Raw genomic sequence first — 22,871 nt, 5'->3', positions numbered from 1 at the left:
GGAAGTGTCAAGGGTGTTTAGAATTTGAGGGGGCATGGCATCCAATGGGGAGCCAGATTTGATTTTTGCCATGAGTTCAAAGAAAAGTTTTGGCGAGATCGGGTCCCATTTGTCAATGGGAGGGCGATGAGCAAAGGTAGTAGTATCCTGGAGGAAGGTGGTGTCAGGGTCTATACTGGGGGAATTGTCCAATGCTCGTGGAGGGGCATCGAAACCAGCATAGATACGATCTATTTTCTCCCTGGAAAATTCAGCAAGTGTGTTGCATTGATCAGAGTCCAAACAGGGGACTTTTGGCAAGTTAGATTGTCCAGAAAGTTCTTGGACTGCTCTAAAAAGAGCTTTAGGGCGGTTTTGGGCTGATAGAATAGAGGTGTTAACATAGTTTGCTCTGGCATTTTTGCACAGGGAGTGGTAATGTCAAAGTTCCGTTTTATAAATTTCTTTAGCATTAGGAGAATACTCAGATCTCCAACTGCGTTCAAGTTTCTTGCACTTGGATTTAGCGCATTTAAGTTGATCATTAAACCAGGGGGCAGGGGGGTGGGTGAAGTTTTGTTTTCCATTTCGGGCCGGAAGGCAGATGTCAATGGCTGAAGACAGCCATGTGTTAATTAAACTTACATCTTTGGTAGTGATGTCGTTGGGTAGGGAGGGAAGGGTTGTGGCAAGCTGGCGATTAAGTTGTAGCAGATTGAGTTTTTTCCAGTTTCTATTCGGTCTGAGGGTCTGAATGTGAACTGGTGGGCTGACAGTAACACTAGTCAAGATGTTAAATTCTACAATGTAGTGGTCGGACCAGGTAATGGGTTTAGGAGGGAGGCAGGAAAGGACATCAAGGTTCGAAAAGATGGGGTCAAGAAGGTTACCTGCTTTATGTGTGGGGCCAGTATTGTGAAGATGTAAGTTAAGAGCAGCCAAATCTTGAAGAAGGTGTGTACAGATAGGACAGAGTGTATTGTTAAAATGGATATTAAGATCGCCAAGGAGAAGAAAATTCGAAGTTTGCATCAATAGAGGAGCTATCTTTTCCGATAAAGAAGAGGCCCAGGCGCCAGCAGCGCCAGGAGGACGATAGAGTAAGACACCCGAGAGGGTGTAGTGAGGGTTCAATAGTAGTTTAAAGCAACCAGCTTCGCAATTGGGTATAAGTGCGTCCTCCCACTTGCATGAGTATATCCGTTTGTATATGATAGCAATGCCACCACCCTCCTTGCCTGGTCTATTACGGCTCACATAGGTGTAGTTATTAGGGAGAGCTGTGGCAATGTCAGGTCCCGAGGAGTCGGTCAGCCAGGTCTCTGTCAAGAACAGGGCCGCCGGACTGTCGGAAACCAAAAGATCAAAAATGTCCCTCTTATGCTTAGGCAAGGACCTACAGTTCAAGCTCATAAAAGTATAATCAGTAGAATGATGCAAGGGGGGGAGAGTGGCTTGATATGGAACAGGCTTCCAAAATGTGGAACTAGGGATGTGGGTGAGTGATGTTCCCGAGATAAGAGTCAGAGAGCAAACCTGGCAGGAAGTAGGGGCGTCCATAGCCCGAAGACAGGGGCAAGTGTTGGTAATAGGGGGACGGAGAGATAACAAGGCATGGCTAGTATAGTGAAGCCTAGGGATTGTGGGGTGCGGAACAGGGGGGGTGGCCCCTGGTCCCGTCTGGTCGCGGACGGGCGCAGACGGGCTTAACTTAGGCGCAACTTCGGCGCGAAGTCGGCGCTCCCGCTGCGCCCGTCCGCTGCGCCTCCGCCACTCCCCCATATTAAATAGTACGCTGTGAAGGGTGGTTAGTCCAATCACCTTCCCCGTAGCGCTGAGGGCGGAAGTGCCGCTTCCAGGGACTCGCCGCTCTACGGCACCAAGCCGAGGCGGATCGAATCCGAGCGGGATGAAAGACACAGGCAAGAATATTGTTGTCAGAATTCCCTTAAAAGCACAATTATACACTTTAAAATCCAATTTGTAAAATCCGCTTCCAAGGAGCGAAGTAGCGTGGCAGCCTGCGCTGCTTCTAATCTCTAGTGATGCCCGGTCGCGATCACGTGACTTAAGTAGCCTATGGGAAGCCACGGGGCAAGGGCGGCTAGTCCAATCACCTTCCCCGTAGCGCTGAGGGCGGAAGTGCCGCTTCCAGGGACTCGCCGCTCTACGGCACCAAGCCGAGGCGGATCGAATCCGAGCGGGATGAAAGACACAGGCAAGAATATTGTTGTCAGAATTCCCTTAAAAGCACAATTATACACTTTAAAATCCAATTTTTAAAATCCGCTTCCAAGGAGCGAAGTAGCGTGGCAGCCTGCGCTGCTTCTAATCTCTAGTGATGCCCGGTCGCGATCACGTGACTTAAGTAGCCTATGGGAAGCCACGGGGCAAGGGCGGCTAGTCCAATCACCTTCCCCGTAGCGCTGAGGGCGGAAGTGCCGCTTCCAGGGACTCGCCGCTCTACGGCACCAAGCCGCGGCGGATCGAATCCGAGCGGGATGAAAGACACAGGCAAGAATATTGTTGTCAGAATTCCCTTAAAAGCACAATTATACACTTTAAAATCCAATTTTTAAAATCCGCTTCCAAGGAGCGAAGTAGCGTGGCAGCCTGCGCTGCTTCTAATCTCTAGTATATCATGGGTATGTAGTGAGCTTTACAAATGATGAATTGATTGATCGACCTACACTCCCTTTGTGTATGGCTGACTAGAGGGAGTGCACAAAGGCCAGCCGCCACCCATCCCAGATGTGTTTTCACAGACAGGCAAAATACACCAAATGGCTAAAGTAAGAAAATTACACCTTACTAAAAAGTGGCATTTTCATAATTACTATTTACAATCTAATTTCACCATCAGTTGGGATTTTAAATTGTGATTCCAGAGCCAGCAAACTTGGGGTCCCTCTCTTCCCAATAGAAAATTACACTTATAAGGCGTAGTAATGTAATCCCAATGTTAAACTATGAAGGAGGTAGGCCTTGCAGCAGTAAAAAAACAGTTTGTGGGTAATAGTATAGAGTAGAGTGGCGAGAGTGGATTTTCGTACAGCGGAATAGAATAGAGTGGAGTAGCATAGAGTGGGGTAGTATACAGTGCAGTAGTATAGACTGGAGCGGCATAGAGTGGAGTAGTGTAGAGTGGAATAGCATAGAGTGCAGTGGGGTAGAGTAGAGTGGCATACAGTACAATTGCGTTTCATAGAGTTGCGTAGAGTAGAGTGGCAGAGAATGGACTGGCAAAGCATTGAATAGTAAAGAGTGGACTGACGTACAGTGGAGTGATATATAGTGGAGTGGCGTAGATTGGAGTGATGTACAGCAGAGCGGCCTACAGTGGAATAGCGCACGGTGGAGAAGCATTCACTGCAGTGGCGTACCGTGGAGTGTGGTAGAGTGGACTGACATACAGTGGAATAATGTACAGTGGAGAGGGGTAGAGTGCAGTGGCATAGAGTGGAGTGGTGTAGAGTGGACTGACATAGAGTGGAGTGTGGTATAATGTTGTGGCATACACTGGAATATCGTAGAGTGTAGTGTAGTGTACAGTGGAGTAGCACACAATGGAATAGTGTTCACTGGATTGGGTAGACTGGAGTGGAATAGAGTAGAATGATGTAGAGTGCAGTGGTGTAGAGTAGGATAGCATAGAGTGGAGTGACATACAGTGGAGTGCCGTAGGGTAGAGTGGCATAGAGTGGAGTGGTATATTGTGTAATACCATACAGTGTAGTGTTGTGGAGTGGAGCATGGTAGAGTGGAGCGGGTTAGACTATAGTGACATACAGTGTAGTGTGCGTACTGTGGAGTGGAATAGAGTGGAGTGTTGTACAGTGGAGTGTCGTACAATGGATTAGTGTATAGTGTAGTGGTATAGAGTGGAGTGGCATAGAGTGGAATGGCATGCAGGGAAGTGGCGTAGAGTTGAATAATGTTGAGTGTAGTGGTGTTCAGTGTAGTGACTTAGAGTGGGGTGCCATATAATGGAATTGAGTAGAGTGGAGTGGTATAGGGTGGAGTGGCGCAAAGTGGTGTGGAATAGGTTGGAGTGGTGTAGAATGGAGTGGTGTACAGTCTACTAGAGTACAGTGGATTGTCGTAGAGTGGAGTGGCATATAGTGGAGAGGCTTACAGTTCAAGTTCAAGTTCGGACATTTATATAGCGCGCTACTCACCCAGAGGGTCTCAAGGCGCTAGAGGGAGGGGTTCATTATTTGTCGAAAAGCCAGGTTTTCAGTTCTTTTCTGAAGGAGATGTGGTTCTGAGTAAGGCGGAGGTGGGTGGGGAGTGAGTTCCAGGTATTGGCAGCCAGGAAGGAGAAGGATCTGCCACCCATGGTGGATTTTCGGATGCGCGGGACTGCGGCGAGGGCTTGCTTGGATGATCTTAGTTGGCGGGTGGGATTGTAGAAGGACAGTCGAGTGTTGAGGCATTCGGGTCCTAGATTATAAAGGGCCTTGTGTGCGTGGGTGAGAAGGCGGAAAGTAATTCTTTTGTTGACGGGAAGCCAGTGGAGGTCTTTTAGGTGTCCGGTGATGTGATCTTGGCGCGGGATGTCGAATATGAGTCTCGCTGACGCGTTTTGGATGCGCTTGAGTTTTTTCTGTAATTTTGTTGTAATTCCGGCGTAAAGTGTGTTGCCATAATCCAGTCGACTCGTGGCCAGTGCATGGGTGACAGTCATTTTGAGAATGCGAAGGACGTTGAAGCAGGAGGACGAGACGGCGTTGACTTGTCTGGACATTGAGAGAGAGGAGTCTAGAATGAAGCCAAGGTTACGTGCATGGTCTGTGGGTGTGGGTGCTGTGACCAGAGCGGAAGGCCACCAAGAGTCGTCCCAAGCTGAGGGGAAGGATCCTAGGATGAGCACATCCATTTTTTCTGAGTTGAGTTTTAGGCGGCTCTGTTTCATCCATTCGGCTACTTCTTTCATGCCTTCGTGAAGATTGGTTTTGGCGGTGTTGGGGTCTTTGGTGAGGGATAGGATTAGCTGGGTGTCATCGGCGTAAGAGATGATGTTGAGGTTGTGTTGACGCGCGATAGAGGCGAGAAGACTCATGTAGACGTTGAAGAGGGTGGGACTGAGTGAGGATCCTTGAGGTACGCCGCAGATGACTTCGGTGGCCTCTGAGTAGAATGGGGGAAGTCGGACTCTCTGAGTTCTCCCAGCTAGGAACGAGATGATCCAGTCCAAGGCTTTTCCTTGTATGCCGATGTTGCTGAGGCGTTGTATAAGGGTGCTGTGGCAGACTGTGTCGAAAGCGGCGGAGAGGTCGAGTAGGATGAGGGCCACTGTTTCTCCGTTGTCCAGGAGTGCTCGGATGTCGTCGGTCGCTGCAATGAGGGCGGTTTCGGTGCTGTGTTTGGCTCGAAATCCGGATTGAGATGGATCAAGGGAGTTGTTGGATTCAAGGAAGGCGGCGAGTTGGCTGTTGATGGCTTTCTCGATGACTTTGGCCGGGAAAGGGAGGAGGGATATGGGTCGGTAGTTTTTCAGTTCTGAGGGGTCTGCTGTGGGTTTTTTCAGAAGGGTGCTGAGTTCGGCGTGTTTCCAGATTTCTGGAAAGGTGGCAGAGTTGAAAGAGCAGTTGATGACATCGCGGAGTTGGGGTGCGATGATGGAGTCAGCTTTGTTGAAGATGTGGTGGGGACAGGGGTCAGAAGGCGAACCAGAGTGGATTGAGTTCATGAGGCGAATGGTGTCTTCAGTGGTGATTGGGTTCCAGGCACTGAGGTTGTTAGTTGGAGGAGTGGGATCTGAAGGGGGTGGGGCGGGTTGATCACTGGGAGTGTTCTTGAAGCTGTTGTGGATGTCGGCAATTTTGTTGTAGAAGAAGGAGGATAGCGCATTGCAGAGGTCTTGGGAGGGAGTGATGTCGTTGGATGCTGCGGTGGGGTTAGTGAATTCTTTGACGATATTGAAGAGTTCCTTGCTGTTATGAGAATTGTTGTCAAGACGATCCTTGAATGCTGATTTCTTGGTGGATCGAATCAGTTGGTGGTGTTTGCGGGTGGCTGTCTTGAGGGAGGCCATGTTGTCTGAGGTTGGGTTTTTTCTCCAATTCTTCTCCATGGTGCGGCATAGCTTCTTGGATTTTTTAAGTTCATCATTGAACCAGGGAGCCTTTTTGCTGGCTGATTTCAACTGGAGCTTTTTCAGGGGTGCTAATTCGTCCTCACTGCGGGTAATCCATTGCCTGAAGTTGGTGGCCGCTTGGTCTGGGTCCATAGAGAGGGTGGGAGGGTTTTGGTTGAGTGATGTGAGGAGTTGGTCGGTGGTGATTTTGTTCCAGTTTCTCCGGGGAATGGGTTGTGGACGGTTGTGGGTCAGGGTGGTTTTGTAGCTGAAGTGAACACAGCTGTGATCCGTCCAGTGGAGAGCTGTAGTGCGATCGAAGGAGATGTGCTTGCTGGAGGTGAAGATAGGGTCGAGCTTATGTCCGGCTGTGTGAGTGGGGGTGTCAACAAGTTGTTTGAGTCCGAGATTGGCCAGGTTGTCCAGAAGGGTGGTGGTGTTGCTGTCGAGTATGTTTTCAAGGTGGTAGTTGGGGTCTCCTAGAAGAATGTAGTTCTCGGAGGCGAGGGCGTGCAGGCTGACGAAGTCTGTGATGTCGTCGCTGAATTGAGTGCGGGTGCCTGGAGGCCTGTAAATGAGGGTGCCTCTAAGGGTGGTCCTGGGGAAGTAGAATAGCATACTGTGCAATGGTGTTCAGTGAAATGGCATAGAGTGGAACAGCATAGAGTGTAGTGTCATAGAGTGGAGTTGCGTACAGTGTAATAGCGTAGAGTGGAGGAGCGTGGGGTGGAGGGGCATACAGTGGGAGTGGCATTGAGTATAATAGCATTCAGTGGAGTGTGAGGTTCCGTGACAATTGTAAGTGGTGTTTTCGACTCGCACGAATATGGTCGAGTCTGGTATCTATGAACCGCAAATGACGAGTTTAGTGGGTGTATGCAGTTTCGCTGTGCTAACCTAAACCGTTCGTCTGTTACGTGGGTTATTCTATCTATATACGGGTTCCATCTTAGATATGGCATCCATTTTGTCTCTTGCCCTCAAGTAGCCAGCGAACGGACGTTGTCCGCTTCGCGACCCTGGGATTCCCAAGATATCTACGGAAGACACATGTCCTTTGAAAATGTTTTTATGACGAGGGGGGTGATACTGTAAGGCAGATGGCCCCGCTCGAGGCTCATCTTGCCGTGCCGGTTTATTGTCTCAGCCGTGCATCTTATTAGGCACGTCCCTTTGATGCCTGTAGCTCGTGTTTCCCCGACACCTCCTCTTTTACACCCTTTCCAATTCCCCACTGTCTCCATCTTCCTCCGCACCTGTCCTTGTTCCTTCTTCGATCTGTTTTATTGCTGATTGGAATGTACTAATGGTGGGAAGATGGGTTTTTGCAGTTGGGAACCGCCAAATGTTTCCGCACTTATGTTCCGGACCTTGAATGTATCAAAGTGACCAAAGGGACCCCTCTCGGGGATAACTATGGGAACCAAGCCATAAACCTTTGTGTGCCATGTAACCCTATGGAAGAAACTTGTATAAAAGGAGCGACCCATTTGTAGCAATTTGAAGCAGTCTCCACAAGTAGCACGCGTTGTACTTGCCGTGACTTCTGTGTTCCCTGCAGTAAATAAAGCTCGAATCTTTGACGCCGAAGGAAGTGTCCCGTGTCTCTGTCACCTGTACGCCGGAGCAGGTTACCCACGAAGGTTTCAGGTGTTGTCCCCTGGCACCGCTGGGTCTTAAATAACCCAGTCCTTCAGTTGGCGCCCAACGTGGGGCTGCATCAGTGGTACCGGTCCAAGCCCGACGATCGTGAGGAACTTCGTGTGAAATCTCCGAGGGAAGGTGCACTCCGCTTCATCGATCCTGTTGTCGAAATAAGTGGCCCGAAGACTTTTCCCACGAAGATTCCCGCCTCCTGACGGCTGCGACGGACTGCTGCCCTGACTGTAGACCTGTTTTGGCGCCTGGCGTAGACCTTGGTATAGCGAGACGATTGACGGGCCTTCCTGGTGACGCCATCGATCTTTGAGTTAAGTATTTGTGGGTCGCTCCCAGAGTTCTTGGTTGTGGTTACTTAGTTGTTGCATGGTTCCATTGCATTTGTGGTTCTTGGTACTTTGTTGTGATATTTGACGACTGCAGACGCCAAAAACCAAGGGTTTTTGCTCTTTGCTGGGACTTGGTAAATCCCGTAACCCTTAAGTTTGTGAAACACGGCTAGTGTGCAAGATGCCTGGTCGCTGTACTTTGTTTAGTTGTTTCAGACGTTGTGGTACGGATTCCCGACTGGAGGACTCGTGTCCGATACCTCCGGTTGGAACTCCCACTTATGAGCTCTACTGTAAACATGGGCTAGGCCCGATTACTTTTAATGACTATTGGATTCGGTATACTAAGAAGGATGGTGTCCTTAGTTGGCCACCTCATGGTAGCTTTGAGACTCCAATCTTAGATAATCTAGAGGCTAAATTATTTGCGAAAAAGTCAAGGCCGGCCATGTTTGATGCCTTTCGGTTGTGGCGTAAAGAAGCCCGACAGAAAGAGATCAGACAGACTAAACGTAATCAGAGAGATGGTGTTGCTACCATTGTAAAGAAAGCAGAGCAGTTTCAGCGTGATAAGGAGGATAAGGAAAAGGAAGTGTTTGATAGGCTACAGCGTATGTCCATAGATAAATGCTATCCTGCTTTGCCTACGGAGTCGGATAAGAAGGAAGAACCAGTTGAGGATCCTCTAATGTCTTATCTTCTGAAATCGCCACCTCCGTATGTACAGGGTACCGCCGCTCCAGTGGTTCCCCCTGTACCTGTTCCTCCACCTGTTCTTCAGCCTGTTCCTCAACCTGCACCCGTTCTTCCGACTGTTCCTGCTCCTTTGCCTACTGCTATTCCCACTGCTCCTCCACTTCCGCATACTCCTACACCCGCTACTGTTCCTGCTCTACTAACTCCTGTTGTTGCTTCTGTCTCTACTCCTTCTCTTGTTAGTCCCTTGTGCTATACTTCTTCAGTTACTCGTAGTCGTACTTCTCCTGTTGCGGCTAACTTCTTTCATTCTCTTGGACCTGTTCTTGGGTCCGCTGGTTCAGATGGTCCTCAGAGACGTAGTCAGCTTCCCGGTAATAGGGAACGCGCTTCGCTATATAACATGGCGATGGGTTGGATGACGCATCCTCTTAGAAATCCTCCACGTGTTGTACTTGATACGTTCTGTCAATTCAATGTACCGACACAAAGATTTGTTTTCGAAGAAATGTGCAAAGTTTTGCGCGATCAGATATCGGCCGATGCACCTGACGAGGTGTTGACCGCTTTGTCTGATCTACAACTTCAGTTCTCGAACGGACTGATAGTGGATACCAACGTTCGACGTGCTGTTGAGCGGTTGTTATCTTTCCGTCCCACTCCTATACCTCAAGCCCTGTTTGTTGAGGACGTCGAGAGGCAGTTCGATGCGTCTGGTCAGTTTCCCATGCGGGAAGTTCCACCAGTGTGGATGCCAGGCGATCCTAATGCTAACCCCATTGTTCCACCCTATTTGCAGAGAGTGTGGATACATCTCCCATGGAAACGATCGGAAGTGTTACAGGTGAAGCAATCTTTGCCTGACCCTCGCAAAAATCCTGCAGGGTACTATAAGGAATTGTCGCAGCTTGTAGACGCTACGGTGATGAATCTTGCCGACATTGATATGTTGTTTGGTAATGTCGTACCGCAACCGGTATGGGCTAAGATTCGTCAGGAAAATCACGCAAACGAACTAGGTGGTGATTGGGCGGCCATTATAGCGGCGGATGGGTTGCAAACTGGTGGTGCTAAACCCGAACAGTTGATTGCTGCTCTCCCTCAGAGAATAATTACACTAATGAAAACTCTTATGCCAGCTATGAGGGTGAATTGGGACAAATTGTCAGCTTGTAAGCAGAAAAAGGATGAGAGTGTCTCCGACTTCTTTACGAGATTTGAGGAGGCATTCATCGATCATAGTGGGCAGGATATGGGCACTGAGGGTGGTCAACGGTTGTTCGTGGACAAATTTGTCTCTAACCTATTGCCTGATTTGGGCAGTAAGTTGAAAAACTCTGAAAGTGCGTGGGCCGTTTCTACCTCGGCTCAAATATTGGCTACAGCACAGTATTATGAGAATAGAGAGAAAGAGGAGAACGACCGCGCTGATAAAAAAGACGAAAGAACTTAAAACTAAAGTGTTGTTACAGCAAGCGTATCCTCCGCGTTCGAATCAGAATGCTTCACAGCAAAATAGATCACAGTCGCAGTCTAATCGATCACAATCTCGAAATGACTCCTCTTCTCAAAGATCTTCGTTAGGGTACAATCAGTGTGCCTATTGTAGACAGGAGGGTCATTTAAAATTCAATTGTCCTGTCCTAAACGATCGTAATAGTGGTAACTCATCTAGAGGAGGTCGTGGTGGTTCTCAGCAGACATCACGTGGTAGAGGTTGTGGTGCTCAAAACGACCGGTCAGAAAACTCATCAAATTCTAATAACTGTTTCGATCAACGTGGATCATCGCAAGGACGATCTGCGCAGTACAATGTAGACGATTATTACGTCGATCAGGGAACTGACGACAGTAATTACTAGGACAGCCATAGACAAGGAGAGGGAGTGGTATCAGTTCCGGTTGATCAGAGAGGGCCTTACGTCGCAGTTGCTACATCGGGCGTCGTTGAGCCTTTTCTGTTGGACACTGGTGCAGCGAAAAGTTCCATTATGCATTCGAAACTCCCTGGCGCACCTTTGTCTGGCTTAACAAATGTTTCCGTTGGATTCTCTGGCGCCCCCGTTAGCAATCCAGTTTCACGCCCTTTGCCTCTTACAATTGGGCCACGTGAGCTTGAAGCTCCGTTGATTTTGACTACTGGTTGTGGTGAAAATCTCTTGGGCCTGGATTTGCTAAAACGTTTGTACGCAACTCTGTATTGTTCTCCTGTGGGTGTAAAGCTTACATTAGGAGAGAGGGTTGTCTCTCCTATGTACTTATCTCTCGATAAGCTTCCACCGGAATTGAGTTCTCTTCCTGCATCTCTATGGGCAACAGGTCCCAATGATGTGGGCCTGCTTGACATCTCCCCTTATGTTGTTCAGTTGAAATCTAATGTGCGATTGCCACGTATTCCCCAGTATCGTATCTCTCTTGATGGTGAACGAGCATTGTTAGCGATCATCTATGATTTGATCGACAAAGACGTTATTGAAGAGACTCGGGGAAACGTGTGCAACAGCCCTGTACTGCCTATTCTAAAACGTACTGATCCTTCGAAACCACCTGTTTATCGTTTTGTTATCGATTTACGGGAGGTAAATAAAATTGTGATTCCTCAGTTCCCTGTTGTGCCTGACATCACAGCGCTACTGACTCTGATTCCAGCATCTGCGTCTTGGTTTTCGGTGATCGATCTGAAGAATGCGTTCTTCAGTATTCCGATTGCTGAAGAGAGCAGAGACCTTTTCGGTTTCTCTCTTGGTGGACGCAGCTTCCGGTTTAAACGCGCTCCTCAAGGCTACTGTGAGAGTCCATCGATTTACAGTCAAGCCTTGAAGGGTCAACTGGATGCGTTTACGTTGCCGGCTGGTGCTGCCTTAATCCAATATGTCGATGACTTATTGGTAGCTGCAGATACTCAGGACATTTGCAAAATTGCTACGGTGTCGTTGCTGCAACATCTCTGTGACTTACATCACAAGGTGTCACCTTCTAAACTCCAATATTGTTGTCAAGAAGTAACCTATCTAGGTCACTTATTGTCAAAGGAGGGAAGGCGGTTGACCCCAGAGAGAATTGCAGCAATTGCGCGAATGACTGTGCCAACAACACAAAGAGATGTGCGTGCCTTTCTAGGTATCACGTCGTACTGCAGACAGTGGATCCCGAATTTTTCATTGCTAGCGAAACCATTGGTGGCTCTTACGTGCAAGGATGTTTCAACTCCTTTACCATGGACGGAGGAATGTCAGAAGAGTTTTTCTGAATTACGTGATTCATTGTGTTCGGCTCCTGTGTTAGGTACTCCTGACTACAGTGAGCCGTTCACATTATATGTTCACGAGAGGGAAGGTTGTGCTTTGAGAGTTTTAACGCAACCTTTTGGTGGTAAGCAACGTCCATGTGCATATTTTTCCTCGACCTTGGACCCGGTAGCTAGAGCATTGCCGAGTTGTTTGAGAGCAACAGCGGCAGCTGCGGTGTTTTCCGACAATCAGCAGGATTGGTCATGGATAATATGCTTACGGTGATGGTTCCGCACGCAGTCGATACTCTTTTGAATCGTACGAAAACTCAGCACTTGACGAGTGCGAGGTTGTCTGGGTACGAGTTGACGCTGCTGGCAAGTCATATTCAGATAAAACGTTGCAATGTTCTGAACCCGGCAACTTTGTTACCAATTAGCACGGAGTCAGATGAAATAGCAGAACATGACTGTTATTTGAGGACCGAAGAGGAAACAAAAGGTCGAGTGGACCTTAAAAACACCCCTTTAGAAGATCCAGATGGAACGTTGTATGTGGATGGCTCGTGTTTTAAATTGCCGAATGGCGATGTCACCACTGCGTATGCTGTTGTGACGTTGAATACTGTTGTTGAAGCTGCAAGATTGAATCAGAATTCTGCCCAGGCTGCGGAACTGATTGCGCTTACTAGAGCGTGTGTGTTAGCAAAAGGGAAACGTGTGAATGTGTTTACCGACAGCCAATATGCGTTTGGCGTCGCCCATAGTTTTGGACGATTGTGGAGAGAGAGAGGTTTTATGACGTCGCATGGTACGAAGATTCAGCATGGTCAGCTTGTGAATGATCTTTTGGATGCACTCACGTTGCCTAAGCAGGTAGCGATTGTTAAATGTAGTGCGCATCGTAAGGTGACGGATGATGTTGGACACGGTAATGCGTTTGCAGACGAGACTGCTAAGGAGACTGCCCGGAACCTTAGCACTCGAATGTATGTGGCAAGTTCGGTTAGGTGGCCTGCGGAGACTAGTATGTGTGAGGACACTATCGAGAGTGTGAAAGCAATTCAAAATGAAGCCACCAAGACTGAAAAGAAGAAGTGGAATGAAAGCACGGGAAAGGTGGATGCGAATGGTTGTTGGGTAGACTTGTCGGAACATAAGAGATGGATGTTGCCAGATGCGTATGTGCTGGCTATTGTGACAATGGCACATGGGTTAGCACATATTAGCGTGAAAGGTATCTGTAAGTTGCTGTCCCCTGTGTGGAAGAATGATGGTATCACGAAATGTGCTGAGCGTTTGGTTAAGAATTGTATGGTATGTATGTTGTACAATCCTGGTAAGGGAACCCCAACTCCTCCTGGTAGTTTTGCTCCCCCTTCGTGTCCCTTTGAAGTGATTCAATTAGACTTCATCCATATGGAGCGATGCAATAACCTGAAATACGTTTTAGTTGTGGTTTGCGCGTTCTCCCGATGGATTGAAGCCTATCCTCTCAAGGACAACACTGCTTTGTCAACGGCAAAAATCCTACTGAAGGAATACTTTCCTCGGTATGGAATGCCTCGGGTTGTATGGTCTGATAACGGAAGTGAGTTTGTGGGGAGTGTGATGAAGAGTGTGTGCAAAGGCCTTGGAATTAATCAAAAATTCCACAGCGCCAATCATCCCCAGTCAGCTGGTTTGGTTGAAGGGTATAACGGCACCCTTAAACTAAAACTAGCGAAGATTCAGGCTACGACTGGTCTTTCGTGGCCTGACGCTTTACCCTTAGCTTTACTGTCAACAAGGGCAACCGTACACTCCCGAATAGGGCTTAGTCCCTATGAAATAGTGTTCGGTCGCCCTGCGAATGTGTGGGGGGTCCCTAGACCGGGTGTGTTCCGCGATCTTGAGTACCCAATGTTGATTGACTGTCTTCATGATCTGACTGCTAAACTGAGGTTAATTCACCAACAGGTTTACGAAGCATTGCCGACGCAGACGGAGGGTCCAGGCCACCAGCTCCAGCCCGGAGACTGCGTGGTCACCAGAAATTTTGCTCATAAGAAGAACTTGGAGCCCAGGTTCACCAGACCCTACCAGGTCCTCCTTGCCACGAGAACTGCCGTTCGTTTAGAGGGTCGGAAAAATTGGGTGCATGCCACCCATACGAAGAAAGTTCCTATTCCGTTACCGGCAGACTCGTGGGTGAGGAGCGGCATTGCTTCAGCTGAATCCGAAGGATTGCCGGCGTTTGTACCTTTCATCAATGCACAACCTGTCGGAGAATCCCCAGTGCAGCAGAAAGATACTGTTGAACATTTGTCATCAAAAGACTCGAGACCAGAACATTCGACTGATCAACAGAACTCTGTTTCTTCAACGGATCCTTTGTTTGACGAACAGACACGTCCTGGGAAAACTCGATACTTTTTGCGATCCAGCACTAAGGACAAATAAAGTTTTGTTTTGCCCCTTGGCAATTGCATTATCCCGTTTTCCACGATCAGTCTGAACACCTGTATCATTGCAATTATTCTTGTATATATTGAAGGTTCTTTTTCTATGTATTTTTGCTTCCACAGCTGAGAGACATTTGCATATATATTGTAAATAAAGGCCGTAGGGCCGCGCGCGTACTTCCTTCTGGTTAGTAGGTCTTGACGCTAGGTTAAAGACCGTCGGTTCCTGGGAACTCCTAGGGATTGACTATTACTACACAGAACGAAGTGCGTCAAGAAACGTTGCGGACGGTCATAGGGGATGGCGTTTTCAAAGCTGATGGGCTTGGAAAAAGCACAGGCACAAAGATTCGAGCTACAACAACTTAGCCGTACAAAATGTTTTATGTTTCAGATATCTATATTGCTTTTGACTGTTTCTGCATTATTGGCGGGTGGGGTGTACTATATGATGTCGTACTTCTTACCTTCTGCCATACCTACTCCTACTTCTGACCCTAAACTTACCTCCACTGCATCCCCTCATTCTTTTCATATCTTACCCGAACACGAGCAGGCTAGACGTGTAGAATTCCGTAATAATTCCTTTATCCAGCTTCTTCATCAGCACCAGTTAGTGGTTAACACTACTAACTGTTGGGTGTGTGGGTTGATGCCACATACTACGGATAGGGGAATTCCATATCTGGTTTTACCGTACAGTTCCCAGGGTTCCGCTCGAGCATTTCAAACAATGTTTCGAAGCGCACTAGATTCTTACCCCAGTCGAGAGCCACGTTCTCCCTACTCTGGCCCTGGCTCGTATCACAAGCCTTTGTCTATAGCGATAGAAGACTTAGATAGAGATATCTATGAGCCGTCGCTCATTCCGGAGGAAGAGGTACAAGCCTATAGGGTCCTGAGTAAGGTTGAATATAGTGCGCTCACGAGTGATAAACAGCTTAAAAGCTCACCTCCGATATGGGTCGTACCCCACATTGGTAATTTTTGTTTAATGGGTCGTGGCCGAAGATTGAAAGCTCGACTCGGAGCGAGTGCTTGCACTGAGAATTACATTCTGCCGATGATCTCATCCCCTGTGTTTCTGGCTGCCAAGGGTACATACTTTGTCTGCCATGATCGTGCGTATGCATGGTTGCCCTCCGACTTTGCGGGCTCATGTTTTATCGCAAATTTGTTGCCTCCGACGTTCACTGTAGATGCAGACTATCACAAGACTAGAGTTGTGAGAGGCGTAATTAGCGAAGAGGATACTGCCGGTCAAGAGGCAGGAGACTTTTTCAAGGGTTTCCTCCCGTTTTGGGGACCTATGGTTAATAGTAGGAACCTGAGACAATTGACTCGAGTGGTAGAATCGACAGCTAATATTACTGCCAGTGCCCTTGGTAATATCACCACAGAACTTCAGGCGGATAGACTTATGACGTTACAAAACCGTATGGTTTTAGACGTGATCTTAGCAGATCGAGGTGGGGTATGCAAGGTGATCCATTCGAGCTGCTGTATTTTCATTCCAGATAACGCTCCGACCGTCTATCAAGCCATCTCAAAGTTGCATAAGATCTCTGAGTCCATACACGTGGACGTAGGGGATTTGACGCTACTTAGGTGGTTTTGGGGCCTGATGTCGACTTGGGGTTGGAAGATTCTGATGATTATCGGAGTTGTTGTGGCATTCCTGTTCACGTGTTGTCTTTGTGTGCAGTGTGGTCCTGCCTTATGTGGCCTCTGTGCTACAACGTGTATAAGACAGCCGCCTGTTACCAAAGAAGCTCGATTGGACAGAGCTATGTTACAGCAACATTTAGATGGTCTGATGAATATCGAGTATGATTCCGACTAGTGCTTGCCTACATGAGGGCAAAAGGAGCGTCTGAGGTTCCGTGACAATTGTAAGTGGTGTTTTCGACTCGCACGAATATGGTCGAGTCTGGTATCTATGAACCGCAAATGACGAGTTTAGTGGGTGTATGCAGTTTCGCTGTGCTAACCTAAACCGTTCGTCTGTTACGTGGGTTATTCTATCTGTACCCACGGGTTCCATCTTAGATATGGCATCCATTTTGTCTCTTGCCCTCAAGTAGCCAGCGAACGGACGTTGTCCGCTTCGCGACCCTGGGATTCCCAAGATATCTACGGAAGACACATGTCCTTTGAAAATGTCTTTATGACGAGGGGGATGATACTGTAAGGCAGATGGCCCCGCTCGAGGCTCATCTTGCCGTGCCGGTTTATTGTCTCAGCCGTGCATCTTATTAGGCACGTCCCTTTGATGCCTGTAGCTCGTGTTTCCCCGACACCTCCTCTTTTACACCCTTTCCAATTCCCCACTGTCTCCATCTTCCTCCGCACCTGTCCTTGTTCCTTCTTCGATCTGTTTTATTGCTGATTGGAATGTACTAATGGTGGGAAGATGGGTTTTTGCAGTTGGGAACCGCCAAATGTTTCCGCACTTATGTTCCGGACCTTGAATGTATCAAAGTGACCAAAGCGACCCCTCTCGGGGATAACTATGGGAACCAAGCCATAAACCTTTGTGTGCCATGTAACCCTATGGAAGAAACTTGTATAAACGGAGCGACCCATTTGTAGCAATTTGAAGCAGTCTCCACAAGTAGCACGCGTTGTACTTGCCGTGACTTCTGTGTTCCCTGCAGTAAATAAAGCTCGAATCTTTGACGCCGAAGGAAGTGTCCCGTGTCTCTGTCACCTGTACGCCGGAGCAGGTTACCCACGAAGGTTTCAGGTGTTGTCCCCTGGCACCGCTGGGTCTTAAATAACCCAGTCCTTCATAGAGTGGAATGACATAGAGTGGAGTGGTGTAAAGTGGTTTAGCATAGAGTGGCGCAGAGTGGCGCATAGTAGAGTGGTGTAGAGTGTAATAGCATGGAGTGGAGTGGCATAGGGCCGAGTGGCATAGAGATGAGTGGCATAGAGTGGAGTGTGGTACTTGAAATAGACCTAGAACTAGTGTGGAAGTGAGTGAATGGATGTAGATGTAATGTGGAATAAAAATAGATTGAGTTGTAAATGATAATTTTTGGTAGTATCTGTAAATAGTGTAAGTAGTTTTGAACTTATATGTGTTAAAATATTTAGATATATATTGTGCTCTGGTATACCGCAGTAAGTCTGCAGTATACCAAGGTACATGCTGATGAGAAGGCATTAACTGATTGGCTAATTGGCTGTCTTCACAAAATATAAAAGGCAGCCGTGTCGTTTTGAACCCACTTTTGCTGAATTCTGCGTGTCGCTGCATTCTGAGTTCAAAGCTTAGATATATGTAAGAAGCAGATTTTATTGCTGTTTCCCAACTACTACCCCTTTATTAAAGTACCAATAGGGAGAGAAATGTACTAATATTTTTCTACATAACTTTATAGCACTTTACAGAGAACTGTTTTTTCAAACTTTTTGCAAGTAGCGCACTAAGTTTTCAGTATTATCACGGTAGACCATGTAAAATATACTCTTGAACTGCGTGTTTTAAGTTTTTTTTTATTATTTATTTAAAGTACCGTGGTCTTTGGAAATATATAGAAAATGATCAAAAAAAATCCCTACTTTAATAAAAAGGAAATAGGTAGGGGGAAAAATATCAAACCTAAAACTTACCTATATCTAAGTATATAACCCAGAACTCAGCCAAAGGGTATTGAAAATAACATGACTGCCTTTAGATTTTGGGTCTTAGGGACCTCATAGAGCATCCTCCTAAACTCTGTTAGCTAGGGACTTGGGGGCAGATTTACAATCCCCTTGCGCCTCTTTTACGCCGCTGTTGCGTCACTTTTGTGACGAAGCGACGGTGCAAAAGATGCGCCATGGTGCGGGGTATTTACATCGTGACGCATCTGGGAGATGCGTCACATTGTAAAACCCTGCGCCATAAACAGGCGTTCCGGCGCAGGGGGGAGGGGCGTTCCTGCGCAGGAACGCCTCGTAAAAGCGGCTGAGTGAAATCTACAAGATTTTACTCAATCACTTTTTGGCCAATGCTGAGTCAAAACCATGTGCCTGCTTGAAGCAGGCGTAAGGCTTGATGCAGCATTGGACGGATAGGGCCTCCCAGAGCATTGCTGGAGCTGCGTCGCGCTTGCGACGCAACTCCAGCAATGCGCCGCTTTTACGGCTCAGATGCGTCACGCATCTGTCCGTTTTTGCCCCATGGTGCGCCGCATTGTAAATAACACAATAACTGCGGGATCCCTGGCGATGCGCCAGTTATTGTAAATCTGCCCCTTCATCTTTAAAACAGGAGTTAGTGCAGCAGAAGTACAAGAAGGTCAAACAATGTTAACTTATGCCAGCGCTTGTTGTGTACGTTCTTTGATCTTACCTGCTAATTGCGAAGCGGGGTTGTCTTTGATCTATCTCTAGTGTACTGTATTATTTAGCTGACGTTCATTCTAAAATGGCCATCGCCAGTTCACAATCTATCACATCACTTGCTCCCAGCACTCTCTGCCCCTGATGCATCAGCAGCACTGTTTTTATTGTGGAGGTTGCGACCACAAGAGTTCAGCTTTTTCAGTAGCGGTCGGCAGTAGGTGTTTCTATAGGGCGGTGACGTGGGCAGGAGGAGGGGCAGGGTGGGGGGAAATAATGTATGGATTACGGAGTTTTACAGGTAAGTAAACATTTAAATACATAAAACGAATTTCGTTGCGTGCACTGCATCACATTTGGTGATGCAGTGTGCGCAACGAAATTCGTTTTATGTATTTAAATGTTTACTTACCTGTAAAACTCCGTAATCCATACATTATTTCCCCCCACCCTGCCCACGTCACCGCCCTATAGAAACACCAACTGCCGACCGCTACTGATTACAACGCATGCTTTTACAACGCATTTTTAACAACGCAGAAGATATTACAACGCAATATTTTACAACGAATACTATTACAACGCAATATAGAGTTATTAATGAAAAAGTACCATTACAACTAAATCCTTTAACACGCATACCTTTACAACGCATTTACATAATATATTTTTTTTTTGTAATTTAAAATCTGGCACGGGCTGCAGGGAAATTAGGGGTTTTTGGGTGGGGAAGTGTATTAAAATGTGGTGATAAACTCCACGGAAAAGCTCCAAATTTCTTAAAAATCCTTACCATATCAATGGATTATTTATTTAATTAAATAAATACATAAATCTTTTTTTTTTTAAAGTAAAATAAATCCTTGCACGGGATGCAGGGAAATTAGGGGTTTTTGGGTGGGGAAGTGTATTAAAATGTGGTGATAAACTGCACGGAAATGCCCCGAAATCACAGAGAGTTTAAAATTAATACTCGAGTAACAAAATGAATACTCGAGTAACAAAATTAATACTCGTATTTATAAAAATTCACATATTTCACCGAGAGAATGATTTACTTTTCAAAACAACGTGAAAACGATTATTAAATAAATGAAAAACATACTTTTTTCAGAAACAGAAACATTTTACATACAGAGAACCGCCATTTTAAGCACTGTAGTTTAAAATGAAGTCCATCTACAATTTCCATGACATTAAAGATCAACAATACTTTCAAAATGGATGCCAAAACGGAACGAAACTGTCAAAACATCACTTCAAAACACAACATTTTAAAATATACGTTTTCACATTATATGAATGAAAATAAAATTATAAAACTAACGGTGTAAATTAAAGAAATAATGATGCTACTGACTAAAAGTTATAAATACGTGCAAGACACCATTTTTAAGTCAGTTGATTATCAACTCCTAGAGTGACCAGACGTCAAAACCTGACCCTCTGACCTCTTCAACGCTATATCAGCCATAGCCAACTTTGAAGCATTTTTTCAATCACATTCAAGTAAGTTAAGAAAACGAAGTAAAGAAATGTTTGATTATAGCATTTGAGCAGCAATAAGTTACTTACTAAGCACTTACTATTCTAACTCCAGTAAAGAGCATCAGTAGGGTAAGCGCAGGATAGCGTAGGGGTGCCAATTACTATTCTAACTCCAGGAAAGTGCATCAGTAAGGTAAGTGCAGGATAGTGTAGGGGTGCCACTTACTATTCTAACTCCATGAAAGTGCATCAGTAGAGTAAGTGCAGGATAGTGTAGGTGTGTCACTTACTATTCTAACTCCAGGAAAGTGCATCAGTAGGGTAAGTGCTGGATAGTGTAGAAGTGCCACTTACTATTCTAACTCCAGGAAAGTGCATCAGTAGGGTAAGTGCAGGATAGTGTAGGGGTGCCAATTACTATTCTAACTCCAGGAAAGTGCATCAGTATGGTAAGTGCTGGATAGGGTAGGGGTGCCACTTAGTATTCTAACTCCAGGGAAGTGCATCAGTAGGGTAAGTGCAGGATAGTGTAGGGGTGCCACTTACTATTCTAACTCCAGGAAAGTGCATCAGTAGAGTAAGTGCAGGATAGTGTAGGGGTGTCACTTACTATTCTAACTCCATGATAGTGCATCAGTAGAGTAAGTGCAGGATAGTGCAGGGATGCCAATTACTATCTTAACTCCAGGAAAGTGCATCAGTAGTGTAAGTGCTGGATAGTGTAGGGGTGCCACTTACTATTCTAACTCCAGGAAAGTGCATCAGTAGGGTAAGTGCTGGATAGTGTAGGGGTGCCACTTACTATTCTAACTCCATGAAAGTGCATCAGTAGGGTAAGTGCTGGATAGTGTAGGGGTGCCACTTACTATTCTAACTCCATAAACTTGTATAAATAAGAAAATAAATATACATTTCTAAATGATAAAACAAAGACATAGAAAAACATAGTAATTTTTTTTCCCCATTTCATTTTTTCAACAGATAATGTCAAGCCAGGCCACAGCATCTTACACTAAATCCAGGAAAGGAAACAGACTTCTCAAACATTGTGGATATATATATTGTAATGAAAGGATAAGTGAACCAAGGAGACATTGGAGGTGTGTGCAATATTATTCTTCCCGTTGCAGCGGCAGAGCGGTTACTGTTGGTGACAACGTAATAAAAACAACTGAACATAACCACTCTGCCTCTGCAATGGAGATAGAAATACGTGAAACAATAAACAAAATCAAAGATATTGCATCCACCTCCAATGAAACTCCTGGTAGAATTTTAAGAGAGGTTGCACAGCATGTCCCTGGTCATATTGCTTGTAATATGCCTACTATACCCAATTTGAGTAGAATTATTCAACGTAAAAAGCAGGCAAGTAACACTCACACAGTTACCCCTCAAACTTTTGCAGACATCATTATTCCTCATGAACTTACTCTATCTTTCTCTAATGAACCTTTCTTACTCTATGACAACCAAAACCCTCTTAAATGTATTCTAATATTTAGCACTCACCTCAACCTTTTTAAGTTAGAGAATACTGAAATTTGGATGATGGATGGGACGTTTAAATGTACGCCCCATCCTTTCACCCAAATTTACAGCATTCATGCACAGATTAACAAAAATGTAGTTCCCTTAGTGTATAGTTTGCTACCAGATAAGCAATCTGCAACCTACACTGAATTTTTGTCAGTGATTAAAGAGAAAACATTCGGAAAAAGTCCTAGGAAAATCATTATAGATTTCGAATTGAGTATGATCAATGTGATCAACAAAATGTACGTGGATACCCAAATTCAGGGATGTTTTTTTCATTTTTCCCAGGCATATTGGCGTAAATTACAAAAAACATCCCTGGTTTCAGATTACTGCTCAGATAGCAAACTACAAGTAGAATTAAAGAAATTAACAGCACTTTGTTTTGTACCTCCTGAAAGTGTAGACGCGTACTACACTGCAATTTCTGAATCAGAATATTATATCGAAAATGAAGAAAAATTGGCACCCTTGTTAAATTACTTTGAGGACACATGGATTGGGCATCTAAGCAGATCGGGTCGCAGGAGGAAGCCACGTTTCCATGTGGAGTGGTGGAACTGCTACTCAACCTGCTTGGAAGGAGGTGCTAAAACAAACAATGCAATAGAGGGATGGCACAACTCCTTCAGTCATACAATTGGGAAACATCATCCAAATTTCTACTCTTTTTTGAAAACTTTGAAGAAGGAGCAAAGTTTTCAAGAAATGAGACTTGCACAAGCATTAACAGGTAGCCTAAATCCTCGACCTTCTAAACAAGCTAAGGAGATGTCCGAGAGACTATTGACAGTACTTCAACAATTTTCGTTGAGTGTGGCATTAGACTACCTGGAAAATGTTGCTAACATATTACATTTCTAATCAATTCTCACAAACTTACTTTCCTGCTTTGGCCTTAAATTATTTTTTACACATTTAATTCAATTTGCATTTTTTTAAAACATGTTTTAAATCAATTTTCATCGGGGTCCCTTACCTTAAAAAGTCTTCTTTTTTTCTGTTCCACCATTTTTAAATGTAGACAAATCCATTAGTAATTTTTTCCAAAAAAAACCCTTACAATCCAAAGATAAGTCACTCTTCTCCTTCTTTTATTT

At 45.8% G+C, this 22,871-nt stretch overlaps 1 protein-coding gene across 1 annotated transcript; it reads left to right on the top strand.

Annotated features, from left to right (window-relative positions):
* The first annotated feature begins 21,219 nt into the window (after positions 1-21,219).
* Positions 21,220-22,635, top strand: LOC147747284 (uncharacterized). The gene has a single exon (XM_086936214.1). It carries the CDS (start codon positions 21,220-21,222, stop codon positions 22,633-22,635), a length of 1,416 nt encoding a protein of 471 aa, XP_086792340.1.
* The last annotated feature ends 236 nt before the right edge of the window (positions 22,636-22,871 follow it).

This window comes from Lissotriton vulgaris, chromosome 1_1 (genome assembly GCF_964263255.1).
Source record: "Lissotriton vulgaris chromosome 1_1, aLisVul1.2, whole genome shotgun sequence".
Taxonomy (NCBI): Eukaryota; Metazoa; Chordata; class Amphibia; order Caudata; family Salamandridae; genus Lissotriton; species Lissotriton vulgaris.
This window is presented reverse-complemented; position numbering and strand designations above follow the sequence as displayed.